This window comes from Thermobia domestica, chromosome 10 (assembly GCF_964235325.1).
Source record: "Thermobia domestica chromosome 10, izTheDome1.hap1.1, whole genome shotgun sequence".
NCBI lineage: Eukaryota > Metazoa > Arthropoda > Insecta > Zygentoma > Lepismatidae > Thermobia > Thermobia domestica.
The window spans coordinates 64625629-64644625 of record NC_137463.1 but is presented as its reverse complement, the minus strand read 5'-3'; the positions used below and the strand labels follow the sequence as shown (position 1 = coordinate 64644625).

At 33.8% G+C, this 18997-nt stretch overlaps 1 protein-coding gene across 1 annotated transcript in view; it reads left to right on the top strand.

Annotated features, from left to right (window-relative positions):
• LOC145662484 (uncharacterized) overlaps positions 1 to 18997 on the top strand; it is a 534791-nt gene that overhangs the window by 190028 nt on the left and 325766 nt on the right. Inside the window, exon 24 of the mRNA XM_081728093.1 lies at positions 2282 to 2314. Within this exon, the coding sequence (XP_081584219.1) occupies positions 2282 to 2314 (33 nt within the window). The remainder of the gene's footprint in view (positions 1 to 2281; positions 2315 to 18997) is intronic.

The following is an 18997-nucleotide window of genomic DNA, read 5'->3' as shown; positions in this document are numbered from 1 at the left end:
TCTTATACTTAAGTGAACTTGAAAATGCATCTTAATTAGGTAATCTTTCAGAAAGACACACTGTTGGAAGTAAGAGTATTTGCAACAGATCTTTGCTCGAATTTTGTTCCAAAACATTTTATACATATATAGGTTGAAACAAAGTACATATTAGAACGTACGGTGTATTACCCTAACTATGAAAACAAAGCAACAAAGACAAGCTAATATTACTCACACTGAAGTATGGTATTGCTACCAAATTATGAGCTGTATTTAATATGACCAAATAACGTGCGACATCAGATTGCGGACTATTAGAAGCTGTGACAACAGAGATTAAAAATCTTTCAGAGGAAGTAATATCCGATTGACTAAAGCACAAAAGTAGAGGCATGGCAGAAGTATTTGTGCAATGGGGAGATCTGTCCTGTTTCTGTGACTGCTAGAAGCACAGGCTATTGAGAAACGAAAGGTGCCGCTATGTATCAAATCGTGCATGTGGAATACTTAACACATGGACCCTTACCAGTGGCAATTTAAGCAAGATAAAAATTATATGACCATTTCTTAGGCGTGAATCGATTGAGGCAACCTGTAACGACAATTCTTTAAAAAAGACTGGAAATAGCACAAACGTGCAAACAAAGAACATAGTCATTTTTCTCTCTGCTCTCTTCGTATTGCAGATAGTGTCTAGAATTTTTTTAATGGAACGGATTATTTCATGAAGTGTCAGCTGAAATACCTTTGTAATCTAATAACTTGATGGTGTGGTGATGTTTTGCCCGAACACAAGGGTTTGAAAAAAATACTGGAAAACGTGACTGCATGGTGGATTGTCAATACCAATGACTTGCAAAGAATTGGATGCATGACTTAATGTTAAATCCAATTCTATAGTGTCCCTTTGGGGATAAAATTCAACTACAAGAAGATTTCTTACATAGCCACTAGCTATCTTCCAATGCGTTGGTGAATCCGTCATAAAATTTGATACTATAATCTAAAATTAATAGTAACCATAAACATTCGGGAAGTTAGGTCTTAGATTCTTATTACTTTTTCCAAACGGTGTTTCTTCCTGAGTTTTAGGATTTCGCCTTCACAACAGTCCCTGGCTCTGTACTTACCATACCTTTAACGCTGCATTTTCATCTCAATTATCAATTTGCATTTCCGTTATTTATCCAGTGAAGGAGGAACGAGACTATGATATCAAGCATGTCCGGCGTTACCTCTTATAGGCTGGTATAATATTCTACAGTTCCAATCTTAACTTCTGTGTTTGCTGACCCTATAACTGAAACGACAATTCTTATTAGCCGTGTACAGTATACTCAACAATGACACTGCGAAGTAGGAAACAAAGAGATTGTGCAATTGATAAGAAGAAGTGTTTGATAGTCGTAATACTGATTCATAACTTAAGTACTAGGTATAATAAGTGGCTGAAGGATTGTGGCAACATTTTAGATTCTTTCTCTTCTTTTCTCTTTAGTTCCTTATTTATTCGAATATTTGAATTCGTTCAGCCCCAATGCCTCTCATAAAAATTTTAAATATAATAACAGCAAGTTTTGATATACAAAATCGTTTTACATGTCTTTGTACATTCCAATAACAAAAAAGATCTACCGTATTATAACCAATCTCGCGTTTATTAAAAAAATTCTTTTCACTGACTTCCGAAGTATTTGCTATATAAATAGCAATCCAATTTTAATTTATACGTAGACTTTAGTGAATGTTACTTTTTTGTATACTCAATTAAAACATTTACTAAGAAGAGTCAGGTAAGAATGTTGTCTTAATCCAAAAGTAATAATACACCAGGAAAGTTATACGCGGAACTGTATAGTGATTTTATTTACCACTGAATTTGCAAATAGATATTTATATGATTAAAATATATGTTTTGTTCTTGTGATAAAAGTTAAGTAGTTTTTAGCAATTATATTTTAGTGTTACTTACGCGTGATTTGCTTAATTATGTATTATAACTATATTTTTAGAATTATTTATCTACTTAGAGCAAAGCAAAGTTAAGGGTTCAGACCGTCCTTACAATGCTGACTTTAACTCAGTAGAATCCTCAAGAAATAATAGCAGGAAATATATATATTCAGACAGCTATTGAATATATCGTGTAAAAGTTTCTGATACTATGAAACACTCGACAAACCTGATTTTTTCCAAATAAAAATTTATCTTTAATATATGTATATATTAGAATCTAAACACTGTACATAATAATCATACAATCTTAATGTACACTAAAATTATCGTTACCGCTTACTAGGTGGATGCCCCAGGGAGCGTAATAGATCCAGTGGTAAGTGTGGAATAAATTGATTGCTGTTACGTTTATCTATATCTGTTTATCTATATATCTATCTATATCTATATCTATCTATCTATATATATATATAAATAATATATATATATATATATATATATATATATATATATACAGAGAGAGAGAGAGAGAGAGAGAGAGAGAGAGATTTAATGAAATACAAAAACAAAGTGTAAGAATTAATTCCTTAGTTCACAGTAAGAGGAAAAGTTCGTATTGACCTGTGGAGGAGAGCGGACTGTTTCAGAGCTAGGGCTGTACTAAATCACGAAAAAAAGTTAATTTCAAGGAACCCTGTATCTAGTCGGAAAGACTGTGGATGGCCGTTCTTATAAACGTAGAGGAGGTTGAAAGGAGGTTGCACAGACCCAAAACGCATATTTCATTAGTGTTCAATTCGTGCACTGAGCTGTTCCTGGAGAGTGAAATCTTCAGACATGAAATCAACTGAGTTTTGATATATGATATGATTTTATGATTGGTCCAAAGCAGACAAACTTAAGCTGTGATAACAGTGAACATCTAATCATTTGGCTTAATGTTGGAATTGTTAAGGATCGTCTGCAGTACGGTTCTGGTACTACGAAAATACATGCTGCGATGTTTTCTTTCACGATTATTAGTGAAGAAAATGTGAAATATACCATGACGAAATACATCGTACCACACGTTATTTCGAACACACACACAGACATACAATATAACAGCATGAATCTACCGGTTCCTAACACTTCCAACTTCCCTGAGAATATTTGGGTGTCCAATGTTGTGAAGACTTACCTCCTGCCTATGTTTGGCCCTCTTTGAATCATAGTATATCTGAAAATTCCATTGAAAGTATTCTGAGAATTACACCCTACAGGAAATACCCTGTACACCTTTGAAAATTGATGAAATATGCAGTTTGAATTGTGTATGTGCGGCTTACATTACGCTAAGAACCAACATCTACAGTTTGTGGAATTCAAAATAAAGCCTGTTGAAATTTAGCTTTCCCGCGATTTTGGACAGCCCCAGCTCCGAGAATGTGCATTGTTCGCTATAGGTCCATATGAACTTTTTATCTTATTTTGATGTAAGGAATAACCTCTTACAGTTTGTCAGTATACTTCATTAACACCCTATATATATATATATATATATATATATATATATATATATATATATATATATATATATATATGTGTGTGTGTGTGTGTGTGTGTGTGAATTCATACGTTTCCTAGTCAGGATCATTTTTTTTAATTTCAATCATGATGTAAATTCGTCGTGAAATTTATGGATCATGTTAGACGTAAAAAAATGAAGTATTCTTTAAGAGAAACGTAACAGAAATACCTTACATTTTGTGTTGAGTCGGAAAATTAAATTAGAACGTTATTGCAAATTTTAAAGGGGAGAAAATATATATTTTATTCTCACTTATATAAGGGGCAGTCGTATTGATACTGGCAAGTTATAGCTAAACTCTTGAAATGAAAGGTAGTGAAGATGATTACCGATGATTTTAAGAGTTAAAATAAATGTAACGATCTATTAGTAATATCAATATACTTACTAACCACTGGGTTAATCCATATGAAGTTGTCCAGAAATTGTTGCTCGACCATCGCAGAAAATTATAAAACTTTGAGTGTCACGAACTTTTTATATGTGAAGGACAATAACATCATTCCCGTAGTCGTATGTATAAGCATTCCTGAATGGCGACCATCTTTGTTGATGGTGGAATTGCATTTTTGCACTAGCAAATGTTTACGAAAACTACAGTTGCTCAGAACGTACGTATCACACGAGCTACAAACAATCAAAAAAATAGAGAAGGGAATGAAGTATACGGGAATATGTACTTTTGCTCCCAAATAAATATGACGGTTGCAAACCTATACATGAAATCACAATAAAAAGTAAAGAAAATTACACATTTAAAGGAGCTGTATTTTAGAATGGAATAAAGTGGGGGGCTTGTGAGTTTCGTGTTGAATACTATTGCATATGTATTCTCTGCAGAACTATCCACAGCTATGATACTACTGGCATCGTTGATTTATGGGAGTCCGAAGTTGAAGTTTGTGATTTTGATGCCATGTTTGTAGCGTAATATCTCGGAAGGCAAGGTACTAAAAATTGCTGCTTAGGCCACAAAGTAGGTCTGTATATGAATAAACTATTGCAAAAACATCACGACTGATATTACATGAAGAAAAGAGTAAGGACATTGCAGAAACGCAAAGAACGCATGAGCGTGACAATGGTCCTAGCCCGGAAAAATATAAATGTTTTCGGGTTATTACATATTTCAAATTAACGTGCTAAACATTAACATCAAATACCACTTTTATTATTTAGTGTTGTAAATTATTAATGTTATAGTATCACAAACATCCAAAGTTCTTAACCCCCTTATGAAAATACAGCATAAGTGAGATGTATATGATAATGAATATCAAAAGTACTTTATTGTTGAATACCTTGTTCATGGTATGACTTTTTTTTACTATGAATTGGAACGAAGTTACCAGGACGTGAAAATTTTCATTTCAAAATATGTTTAGATAAGAATCGTATCTAGTAACATGTATGGTTTGTAATGGATGTGTAAATTATTTAGCCGTTTACAGCACTTCGATAACTCACACCGTTCCTGAGATATGATAATCACTGCTGAAGTTTGCAACACTGCTTGAATCGTGTAATGGTTAGAACACAGCTACTAAAAGCTATTGTTATAATGCTATGGCAGAGAATGCGAACAATAATCGTCTGTAATATTTTCCACAAATAAGCCATTTTCAGCAGAAAGGGTAGATAGGCGTAACACAACATAGCGAACACATTAACTTCTGCATCTGGGATAGGATTTCAGTGATACTTTGCTGATACATTAAATGCCTTAACACCGAGGTCCAGTTCGACGATGTGTGTCGTGGGGGCAAGGGAGACCTAACCCCTTTACTATATAGACGTGGCAATCGCCATAGAGCTAGAAAGATGAAACAAACAGCACTTCCAAGCATTTACAAAACTGAACAAAAACAAAAGCGTGTCTATTTGCTGAACTATGGCGTAGTGTTTGAGATCTAGCATGTAACATATAAAAAGATTTAATTTTTTCGGGCTAGGACCATCATCACGCGCGTGCTATCTTCGCGTTTTTACAATGTGCTTCCGTTTTTCTCGATGACATATTAGCCATGATTTTTTGAAATAGTTTATTCAAATACAGAATTATTTTGTCGCACAAGTAGCAATTTTTAGCACTTTGCCCTCCTGAAATATTACACTCGAAACATGGCATCGAAATCGCAAACTTCAAGTATCGGACCCTCATAAATCTGTGGTGCTATTCATATCATAGGTGTGGATATTTCTACAGACTCGTTACAGGCAGTAGCATTCAGCACAAAACTTATGAACCATTCACTATATGCCAGTGCAAAATACAGTCTCTTTAAATGTGTAATTTTCTGTACTTTCCTTGTGGTTTCATGTACTGGTTTGTAACTGCCATATTTATTTACAAGAAAAAGTATATGTTCCCAGTGTACCTCACTCTCTCCTCTAAACATTCGTTTTAACTTGGAGTTCATCTGATACGTACGTCCTGAGGAACTGTAGTTTTCAAAAGAGCATAGAAATGCAAAAAAAGAAAGAAAAAAGAAAAGAAAAGAAAAAATGCACACTACCGACATCAGAGACGACCGCCGTTCAAGAACACTTCTACATACGACAACGTGAATGATGTTCTGGACCTTCTCATACATAAAGTTAATCACATTCCAACTTCAGTAATTTTCGAAGATTGTCCAGCAACCATATTCACCATCTGAAGACTACTTCAGAAGGATTGACACCATTTCGTATACATTTTAGTAGAGCAAAGTTACTAGAAAATGGAATAAATTATAATCAACGTGAAGATGCGTCCATATGTAATTGTATTGAGATATTTCATTCATTTATGAGAGAATGATATAAAAGTATTATGGAATCAAAATAATCTTAAACAATATATAAGATATAAAACAGGGGCTGGTATATTTGTGTACATCCCATTCAATAGAAATTAGAAATACAAACTGAGCAAAATATAAGATATGCAAAGAAATCGTCACTAGACGGCTGAATATATCACATTTATTGTGCTTCCTTCAGGATATGAATCGAAATACCTTGAACTATGATAAGGTGCTTCCGATTTTCAGCATGTTTTGTGATCATATTCATTTGCTACTCGAAGTGGATGATAAAATGAAAAGTTTAGAGTAGACAAGAAATTGAATAATGAGATATTAACAAATAATGAAGTGACTTATTTTCGTAGAAAACTTCCAAGAAACGTACTCAAACGTAGAAATGAAAGGTTATCGGGGAAGCTAACGTTAGGAGCATTCACATAACGTTCTGGAGTTTAACTTACTAGTTAACGCGTGTTAAAATGCTACAATAAAATGCTACAAGTGTTTTAGAAAATGACAGAAGGAAGGATGGGGAAACATGTCAATAAAGAACATAGCGCAGGAATAGAAACAAATAGAGCAATGCATTACCTTTAAAAAATAATGTGTGTACATAGAAAAAGTTGAGTAATATAAGAATGTTGTGCAGAAAGGTTACCTCTATTAAAAGTATAGAGGAGAAAAGGGAGTATTACAACGGTAGTAGAAACTAAGCGTGTTAAAGTAGTCATCAGTAGTAGTTAGCTCTTAGAAAGTTGGGAAATATAAATGAAGGTATCGTCCGAGATTAGAAATGAAACGTCTCTCCTAGATCTTAAAGTAGAATATGAGGTCACAAGGATGACAACGAAGATAATATTGTTTTAGATTAATTTGATGAAGCAAAATCCGAAATAAAGAATAGAAGAAAAGTCGTAATATGTATAAATCGAAGATAATAAGAATCTGGGAACAAGGACTAGAAATACTTGTGACTAAAATGAAATTAAGGAAACTGATGAGTGAAAAATATAACATGAGACAATCATGATGCTCTTATATAAGAAACAGAAACAAAGAAAAGTGAAAACCAAACCACTGGTCACCTCTCGCATGTAACACTATTAAATGTTTACCTTTCATATGTGATGTGGCGCTGTCCTGAAATAAAATCAATAACATGTTATAAAACTTAAAAGCAATCGGCGCTGAATATAGAATAGAAATAATGTTAGAAATACAAATGTCAATTTGATTGGAAGGAAGCCAATATGGTATAATGTAAAAGTAAAAGAGGAACAATGTAAGAGGTGAATAATTTTTAATATCAGGGTATTATTAATAATAAGGAATAAAGTACGCACACAAATAAGAGCTACAATGAAAATTAATTAAGAAGAACTGAGGGAAAATAATTTAGAATAATGAAATCAGTTAATACATTTATTGTCGTGCATTACACTGTCTGAGGCAGAAACAGGAACATTACTGTACGTAAAATTATTTAAATATTTGTTTTTGGAACTGTATGCAGAAGTAAGGGAAATAAATTAGAAGCATTGCTTGTTCAAAGTAGAGGGAAGAAAATGACATCTTCAGACGTAATTGAATATGGGGAGATAAAGTAGACGGTACATTAACTAGAATAATTTGTATCATGAGTAATATGTCAGAATAAGTGGTGGCAGGAAAAATAATGTTCGAGTAAAAGTGGCCACTTTCGATGTAATAATAAATAATAAATACGTACCTGAATACAAAAAGATTAGCTAAAGTTTGTGATCATGAATATTGTAAAATATAATGCAGACAAAAGTTGAAGGTATTAGAAAGAACAATACCTTTCTTCTTGAATTATAATCTGCATTTTAAAATAAGTATGCATGATAATACTTACATATCGACAGCCATCAACTTGGATGTAAAAGTAAAGTCTTCCCCTTTATTGAATATCACGATTCTGAAAAATCGTGAATCTTTGTCCTGCCGCACACAACTCACAAGGAAAGGACGTGAATATATTATTCGGACACGCGAATCAAACCTAGTCCATTCCATAAACATAGCGAAGATATGTTCGTGCAAAAGGAAAAATAGGTGGAATCAACAACGGACTAAGTCTCTGGGCCCATTAAACCTGATAGTATAAAGAGTATCTTTAAAGTTCTTTTAGTAATATCAATAAAGATATGATAAATGCATAGACATGCTAGTATCTGCATTTTCCAGCAGAATAGCTGAAACATTATACACAATAAAATACAGAACAAAATATTAAGCATAACAAACATCACCAGATAATTTTAACACTACTTTCATTCTTCCATCACAATACGTTAGTAGTACAATTATATTCGTTGAAAGTAAAACATGATAGCACCTTAATAACTTGCTTTCCCTCCTTCAGCTCTCGTTTTGTGACAAACACTCGCAATTACAATGCTGTTGTTAACATTGTCTTTTCTCTCTGTTTTATATCTACAAATTTATAAAAAACGTTCGTAGATTTCTCTGAAGAAACGAAAATAAAATATTTCTTCTCGTACCCATTTAATGTCATACCTGAAGGAAACGTTGTAAGAAAGCAAATTTTTAATAAGTAGTGTTTCAAAGATCGTGACGGGTTATCAGTAACATTAAAGTAAGGTTCCATAATAACTGCTTGATTTCAAGTAGTTGCTTATATAATAATATGTCAATATTTTTCTTATAATAAACATTTGGTTATTGTCGCATTCCTTTCTCTATCCGACCAAAATTAGAACCGGAATCTAAGTAGGTGAGACCTTGTCCATGGAGCGTATGCTCGACTGACTTGATGTAACCTTTCAAAATCCTGTACCGGTACACCGACAAGATTTGAAAGCTTGATTCTTGAGAGAACATGAATTGCAAGATTATATTTTCGACGCATGCTTTGATCTATCTCTCTGGCATTTAGTAGTGAAATTCCATCTTCAGTATTTTCGTGAAAGTCAGTCATCTGTCCTAAGGCAATATGCAACTGTATCCCTGTCTTGTGAGATGATATCCAAATCAATGTTAAAAAGAAAATTGGCTCAAATAAAATGATTTTAAAGTTCTCATTTTTGGAAAGGCAAAGTTTTAGAAAAATTCATATAATGTCACATTTAGCAGTAACGGCAAAAGGTTATATTTTCTAAAAATTCAACTCGCCGTTGAGTAGTAACACGAGCTAGCTTGAGAATTTCATAGTCTCTCTCTAGCATGATGGTACAGAGTGAAATAAAACTTACGGATGGTACAGAGTGAAATAAAACATACGGATGGTACAGAGAAAATAAACCACTATCGAAAGGAACGCATTTTCTTTAACAACGTTAAAAATCACTCCTATGATTTTCAACGGATATAAAAGAAGCATCATTATTTTGCGGCTTACTTACTTATACTGATAGTATTAAAATGTGATATTTGCATAATGAAATAAGTCGACAATGCGTATCGGCTCAAAGTTTCCACTTCCTCACAAAAAATCATCGGTGACATCAGCTGAAACAAAACATAAGCTGTGTTTTACCAATATCATAACAAACTTCCCTAGATTTGCATTGCTTTTAAGTGTGCTATGAGCACACATTTGCTACATAACACTTGTTCTACAAAACTTGTTTGCCTGTGTAACATATCATTTTCACCCTTTTTTCAATCTCTTTATTAAGAGAAGTAATCACTTAAATGAAGAGTTATTCAGCAAAGATAAACATAAAGTATTCCTTCACAACAGAAATGTTAATTGACATCTTTATCCTCCATCCGATTCAATTATCTTGGTTTAATGAGTAGAATCAAATATATTTTAAAACCCTCATCCAGCTGAACCCGTGATTATAGAAATGATGTTTATGAAATATACTCCCGCTACATTTTCGAGGCTAGTTACTTATGAGATGCGTTTTTATGTCAACAGTAATTACCAAGAGTTTCAAGTTTTTATAACTAGACTATCAATTTTCCGTAAAGCTGATCAATATAACTTAACATGAAAACAGAGCAATATCCATGATGGAGTTTCTCAAGAGAAATTAAGAACCTACTTATTTTAGTAAAGAAAAATTATGTTGCGCAACAATTTCCAAGCATTATAAGTTTAGTGAAACAGTTCTCAATACACTGAACGTATCTCCGCTGGTAAATCACCTCAACAGACTACCGAAATCATCCTACATAAATCTCCATAATTAACTAACTAACTAACTAACTCTATGGCCTATGGAACCCGGAGGTTCAGTGCCACGTTCACAAAAGCCCTCCACTGACTTCTATCCTTAGCTAATTGGATCCAGTTTCTACTTTGTATTCCTATCTCTGCGAGATCCATCTTAATATTATCCTCCCATCTGCGCCTAGGTCTTCCTAATGGTCGTTTTCCTATGTGTCTACCAGTCAAGACTTTGAAAGCGTTTCTACTTTCTTCCATTCTAGCTACATGACCTGCCCACCTAAGCCTCCTAGACTTGACGACTCTAACAATGTTGGGTAAACCGTATAAATTATGTAGTTCCTCGTTATGAAGTTTCCGCCATTCCCCATTTCCGTTCCTCTTGGGTCCAAATATTCGTCACAGGATCCTGTTCTCAAATACTTTCAGTCTATGTTCTTCCCTCAGAGTAAGTGACCATGTTTCGCAACCATACAGAACAACAGGCATGATTATCGTTTCGTATATTTTAAGCTTCAAATTCTTTGACAGAATTCGCGACGACAAGAGATTTTGAACCGAATAGTAACACGAATTCCCTGCTTTTAGTCGACATTTAATTTCTTCGTGAACATGATTTTCGTCTGTTAATATTGATCCTAAATATTTGAAAGTATCCACTTTATCAAAAGTATTATTTAATATTTTAACGCCTCCACAATTTGCCGTATTACGGTCCCGACGCACTTCGATGTATTTAGTTTTCTCTGCATTTACTTCTAAACCCATGTCCCTGCAAGCGTTTAATAAGATCTCTGCATTTATTTCTACTGTTCTCCTATCATCCCCTATTAAATTTACATCATCAGCATATGCCATAACCTGGTGAATGCCGTTCAACTCTAGGCCCTGGTTGCTATCTTTGATTTTCCTTATGGCGTATTCCAGCACAAAGTTAAATAATAATGGCGAAAACGCATCTCCTTGTTTCAGGCCATTTTCGACGTGGAAGCTCGTGGACAAAAATTTTCCTACTCGGACTTTACTTTGGGATTCACTTAAACATATCTTAATTAATCTAATTAGCTTTCTCGTTATTCCAAGCTCTGTAAGAACGTTGTATAATGTTTCTCTCCTAACCGAGTCGTAAGCCTTTCTAAAATCAATAAATAGTTGATGTACCGGGGTATTGTATTCCCACTTCTTTTCGAGTATTTGGCGAATGGTAAATATTTGGTCGATAGTTGATCGATTTCGTCTAAATCCGCACTGATAATCTCCAATAATTTCATCTGCGTATGGGGTCAATCTTGCTAACAGAATATTTGAAAGGATTTTATAGGATGTTGACAGAAGAGAAATGCCTCGATAATTATTACAGTCAGTTTTGTCGCCTTTCTTGTGAATTGGAACAATGATTGACTCTTTCCACTCTTGTGGCAATTCCTCCTTGTTCCAGATAAGGAGAATGAGTTTGTGTATCTTGTTCCACAATTTTTCGCCTCCAGCTAAAATTAACTCAGCCGGAATTTCATCTACACCCGGAGATTTGTGTTTCTTTAATTTCTTTATAGCGGCTTCCACTTCTATTCGATTGGGTTTTGGAATATACGGTTCTGCGGTGTGTATCTCCTTTTCTCCACGCACATTAGTTTTTGGCTGCGTGTTCAGCAAATCGTCAAAGAAATCTTTCCATTTATTTAAGAGGCTATCCGTATCAGTGAGAACTGTTCCGTCAGATTTCTTTAATATATAAGCACGAGGTTGATAGCCTTTCTTAAATTCGCTGATCCCCTTATACATGTCCCGAATATTTTTATTTTTACTATTATCTTCAAGTTCCTTAATTTTAGCTTTCAAAAAATCCCGTTTCTTTGTTCTAAAAGTTTTGGAAGTTTCCCGCCTGATATCTGCGAAATTTTGTGTAGTTATTTCATTCGGATTTTGTAGCCACCGTAATTTTGCCTGTTTTCTCTTCTCTACTAGTTTAATGCATTCTTGGTCGAACCATGGTTTGTTCCTACGTATTTTCGCGTGTCCCAGTTTTCCTATTGCTGAACTTTTAATGCTATCTCTAATTTCAATCCATGTATCCTCAACACTACTGCACTCCGAGTCTTCTAAAACCGAGAATCTATTCGAAACTTCAATCTGGTATTCCTCTCTTACCTGGCTCTCTTCTAATTTCTTTAAATTAAATCTCTCCGTTTTCGAACATTGAGTATTACCTTTATTCAACGATAATCTCTCCCGTATTATCGCTGCTACCAGGTAGTGATCAGTGTCACAATCAGCCCCTCTAAACGACCGGACGTCAATTATGCTAGATTGTCTTCTTCTATCTACTAAAACATGATCAATTTGATTATGTGTTTTTCCGTCTGGTGATGTCCAAGTGTATTTATGAACGTCGCGATGTGGGAATTTTGTACTCTTCACGATTAGGTTTTTGGATGTTGCAAAGTTCACGAGCCTAATACTGTTGTCATTACTTTCCTTATGCAAACTTTCGTTCCCTATAATCGGTTTGAAAATATCCTCTCGTCCTACCTTCGCATTGAAATCCCCTAATTGAATCTTCATATGGTATCGCGGGAGTTGGTCAAATATCCGTTCCACTTCTTCGTAAAAACTATCTTTTATATCGTCACCCTTATCTTCAGTTGGAGCATGTACATTTAAAACAATAATATCACACCACCGTCCCTTAAGAGTAATAAAAGAAAGTCTGTCAGTAACAAATTCAACCCGTTTAATTGCTGGTAATATTCGTTTGTGAACGAAAAACCCTGTTCCTAACTGGTGATTATTATTTCCTTTCCCGTAAAAGAACGTAAAATTTCCGGAATTCTCAGATCCCTTTCCTTCCCACCTAACTTCCAGAACTCCTACTAAGTCCATCCTGTATTTCTCTAACTCACTCGTTACAGATTTTAACGCGCCTGCCCTATAAAGACTTCTAATATTCCATGTTCCAAATCTCATGTCCATTTTCTTTTGCTGATGTCGTGCCAAGTTATCAGTCCTTGTCCGAGGCTTTTGTGAATGTTTCTGAACAAGTACCTTTTTTTTTACAGGATGAGGGTGTTAGCCTTACCCAATCTCCATAATTACTGTACCATATACTTCTAACAGAAAATAATTTAGGTCCATACACAATGTCTTCCTTTTAGGTATATGCATACCTTTTTCTTAGACCATACTTATAGGCACGTGTGGAAACTCTTCAGTTATGTATCTTATTATTGCGCTTCGACGTTAAGTGAGAAAATGTTGATAATAAGCGAAAACTAACGTTTTCAGTGGATTGTATGTCGTGGATATATATGTCCACAACGAAAAGTATTTGCCATGAGCTGGGATCCAACTATACTTTCCTTACATTAGAGGTTAGTACTGTACTACTCTGCGAATGGAGAACAAACATGCACTTTAGAAAAATGGCAAATTTGTTGTGAACTATAGATTTTTCCTTTTTGTTAAATAAAAACATAAAAATTAAAACCGATTTTTTTAAAGGTTTATTCAAAACCACATACTGAGAAACACACAAATTATATCGATTTTCTATATCGTAAATACAAAACCTATTCCCACCATTACTTCACCCAGAAAAAATGTATTTGTTACTAGATAATTGAACACCTTAGCTATTCATTAGACTACGTGTTTCTTTATTGAAACTATGATTAGCAATTAAATTCAAATGAGAAAGGAGAAATACACCGTTACTCCCTGCGGATTCAATAGAATGCTGACTCATTTATATATATGACGTAGAGATGATTTTCTTTAACGCAAGTAGATTCATTGAAACACTTAGGTTTCAGTTATAATGATTTATTTGTTTTATGTTCAACACTAGTATTTTTGTTTTCTTGTCATTTTTACGAATTAAGAATACTGTATTTGTATAATCCTCATGTATTTATTTATTTATACATGTTTAAAACCTTGTATACATAACTGTTCATCATATTCTGATCATGTTTCAAATAATCGAATAAACTGGACTGAACGATCGATGTTGCTTATAAAGTATTTTAAAAGAGCTAATAACATATAATTTGTCTAGAAAAATAATTTCTGCCATTTATTCTAAAATATGGTGAAAACAGAAATGCATTAAACTAAGGTAGGTTGTTTATAACGAAGATGTTAAAAATATAAATGCATATAGCCAGCTGTTTCCAAATGATTTCACAGTTTTTTGAAATTATGGCTAAGGTCCTTAGCAGTGTGATAAATATTTGCATGCCTGCCTCGCTCTTTTTCTCCCAGAATGTCATCCACTTTTCTACAATTACTGGAATACTTCGAGAAACCAATAGAGATAATAATGTGGCAATTCCTGTTTTTTTATTTCCCACTTATATATAGCAATTGCTTCACCGTTACAAATTGCATTTTATGTAAAGCCATTATTAGGTTAAAGTTTCATTTCGCGCTGTGATTAATTTAAATACTAAGTAGAAAGGCGAGGAATACTAAATACGTCTCACGAATTTGAGACAGATATTTCAGCCTCGTAAAGAAGGGGTTCATCCAAAAATTTACATTGAGTGTTCGAGGTTTTCTTGTTTTAGTAAGTTAGAATAGGTCTCATCCAAAACCGCAAACGTAGAAATCTTTTTCTTTAAGAAATAAACACGATGAAGACATATTATTTAGAACTCAAAAGGTATATTTACACTTTGCTGTACAAATTCAGCATATGTGCACACAGACGACACTGACAAATTAAACGATTCCATCAAACAATCAAAAAAGCAGTATATAGCATTCATACCTTAAATCTTATTATGTTGCTCGCCGGGACGAAAATATTTTAAAGACATGTGGCATCATAGAGAGTCGTTTACTTTGTCGCAGTTACTGAAAAACACGCTATCGAAGTTATGTACGACTAAAGTGAATAGAGATAAGCCGGTGCTTGTCCGTCGTGTTTTCGAAACAAGAGAAACAACGCAAGAGACAATTTTAAGACATTATCCACAAGTGCGTCATGAACAAAAATGTTCATCAAGTTGATAAAACTCTTGCACATCAAACCGTGACGGAGACTCATAGCCATGCTGCTATCGTCCCGTTTACCACCGGATATTGTATGTCGCTTCTATTTATGGCTGTTACAGCAAAGTTAACTAACCAAATACTAAGGATAATTTTCATAAATGCATAAAACATACAATGTATGTTAATGCAACAACTCTCATTTCCACCCTTCGCCATACCATAAATTAGATATTTACTCAAATATTGTTAATAGTGTGTTAGATTATATTATCATCCTTTTGTCACTAGGATAAAGAGCAACTACTTAATTACGAAAACATACAATACACATATGTATAAAATATAATATTACCAACAATAGGCATTCGTAATAACTATGACTAACATATTTATTCATGTACTACAAATTACTAAATCTAATATAGGAAACAAATTAACTTCCGAATCGCATAATAACACAAAAATATTTACTAACAATAAGACGTAAGGAAGTGTTACACCCATCTGTATGAAACTTGGCATTAGGACACAGAAAAATAATCTGCAATATTTTGTTTGTATTTCGGCACTGCATTGGTGTTGGTTTAAGTGTAGAAATCACCCTTTGAACGTTATGTGTTATCAGCAAGCATAGGCAGAAAACAATCATTTAATGTAATAGATAATATACTGCCATAGAGTCTTAAGAAAGCTGATTTAGAATCTGACGTAAAAATCACAAAATTCAAAATTTTGAATCGCGTATGGTAATTAGAATTACAGAAAAATGCTTCTAGTTAGAAATAGTCTGCAATTACCACAGAATAATTATAGTTGATAGAGGTAACATTAACCCTTATCCGGGCAACCGGGGCCTCCCAGGCCCAGTAACTTCATTTTCTTCGAATTTCTCAATAACCATATATATTTTGATGACATTAAATTCTGAATTCTTCTATCCTTAGTCGAAGTTAAAATCATGAATATATTAAGTTGGTAAAGCTAATGGATTATTTTGTAAAAAGTTGAAAACATTTTCCTGATGTAACCGGGCAACCGGGGCCTAACAGGCCCCGTAATCTTTAGTGCAATTCCTGTGAAATACTAGTTCAAATGGTCACATAATTATATATTGAACATGTGGCTATTGTAACCTTTAGTCGGAAAAGTATGCGACAATTGACATTGAATTTTACGTATTCTGCACGCAAAATACATACTGGGCCTGACAGGCCCCTGTAGCCCGTTTACGTTACAAAAATGTCTGGACCGGATTTGCTATTCTGTTTGGCTTAGAAAAGGGTTACACAAAATGTTGCTTGACAAAAATATATATATTCTAGATTAGTAAGAACAGTATGCGACAATAGACATTGAAGTTCGAGTGCTTTGTACTTAAAACATGTACTGGGCGTGATAGGCCCCGGTTGCCCGTCTACGTTACAAAAATGTCTTGCCCGGATAAGGGTTAAAGTTTGTGGACCGATTTGAGACCCCTTTACGTACGTATATTAATGGGATGCTTGATTAAAGCGAGTCTCTCCACTTTCACTATTATGGTGCTTATTTAAAGTGAGTCCCCTCGCCTCTATCTGGGGTCCTTACTGAAAGTCAGTTTTCTCGCACCTCACTGGTATTGGTGCTTATTTATAGCGATTTATAGTATAATTGGGTCCCATGTTAATTCTTCAAGATTGCAATAGGCTAGAGGAATCGTTATAAATAAGCACTCCGACCATTTAGAGACGAGTTTACTCAATATAAATAAACATCCTGAACAATGAGAGGAATGGGACTCACTTTCAACACGCACCTCAAATAGCGAGAGGAGGGGGGACTCATTATAAATAAATATTTCGTATAGTGAGAGGCAAGAGGATTCACTTTTAAGCACCCTAAAAAGCAAGAGGCGAGGGGCTCACGCAAACGAGAACCCTCCATAGGTAATGTAGAGATTCACTTTGATCAAGCGTCACATTAAAATAAGTATAAAAAGACCTTTGAAATTATTCTCCAACCTTCTCGCAGTCCTGTCAAATATAATTGGCTAACTGCTTTAAATTTCAAACCAGAATAATTTTCGTAATTGTATTCACCGTATTGGATTTGCTGGTTTGAATTTTGTTAATTTTACGTCTTCCTTTTGATCTTTAATTTTAAAGATCAAAAGCAAGACTCAATTGTCTCCGGTGGCTCAATAGCGCTACTAGGGTACTTAATATTTTATAGCATTGTCTGCTCTCTTTGTACACTCCTAAAAATCTTTAGAAATTCATCCCCTCAGATGTTTTTGAACAACCTACATGTTACAACTATCATAATAACGAGTATTATATACATATATATATATATATATATATATATATATATATATATATATATATATATATATATATATATATATATATATATGCAGCGTGAGTCACAATAAGTGTTAGAAGTCAATATTTCGCAAACTGTACATGAATTAAGAAAAATACTAAAAGTCAAACTACAATACAGAAGAGCCTAAAACTGAGTCGAACAGATCAGTACCGAACAGTATCAGATAATATTTCCAGTACTTATAAATAAGAAACGGCTGAGTAGAAAAAGATGAAATAAAAAGTGAAAAAGGAAGACGCCATAGGCAACGTGGAATGGTGTTGTAGCGGTGTCCCCAGGGCCCCCATCATGGGGCCTTGGACCAATTTTAAAATTTCAAATGGGAATATGGTTCGAGTGATACGTTGTATGATAGATTGTGGAAAAACAAACAGCTTAGTACAAAATTTATTTTGATTTCGGGTAACCATGTTTCAAAATAGCCACTGAAAATGGTTCCCCATTCAGATACAAAGCACATTGCTAAAAACTGACTGTTAGAAGCCAATATCCAGCAAACTATGCATCAAATAAAAATATATATAATATTTCATATATTATATATATAAAATATATATATATATAATATATATATATATAAAATATATATATATAATATATATATATATAACATATATATATAAAATATATATAATAAAAATACGCTCTGAAAGGAAAGTATTTTATATATAGAGCCAAACTTAAAACGAAGTTTTATTTTTATCTATCTGATTCAATTTCATCATAGAGTCGTTTCATCAATCAATCACATACATTATAGCCTACCTTTCCACAATGATATTGAACATATTATAGAACAAATATCAATAACTAATATTCAGCAATTTCCTTTGAAAATAATATTTGTTCAGATTAAGTACTTACATTTGAATAAAGGTTTTCACCATGATTTAAATGTGTACATTTATTGACAGGATGGTTTTAGTGAACGAAATACGATATCAGAAACCTCTTAGGGAAAGTGGGGAACGTGCTGTGTGGATGTAGCAAAAGTAAGTGCATACGTGCTACAATGATTTCTGACGTTGCTCTTCCAAGGGATATAGGACAAACTTCGATGTTATTAGAGTTGTGATCAGGGAAAATAGATTGAACAAGTTCTAGTTATTTCTAAGCACTCTCCCTTTCTCAACACAAAAACATAAAAATGTCAACATCTTTAAAATAGTTAAACCAAAT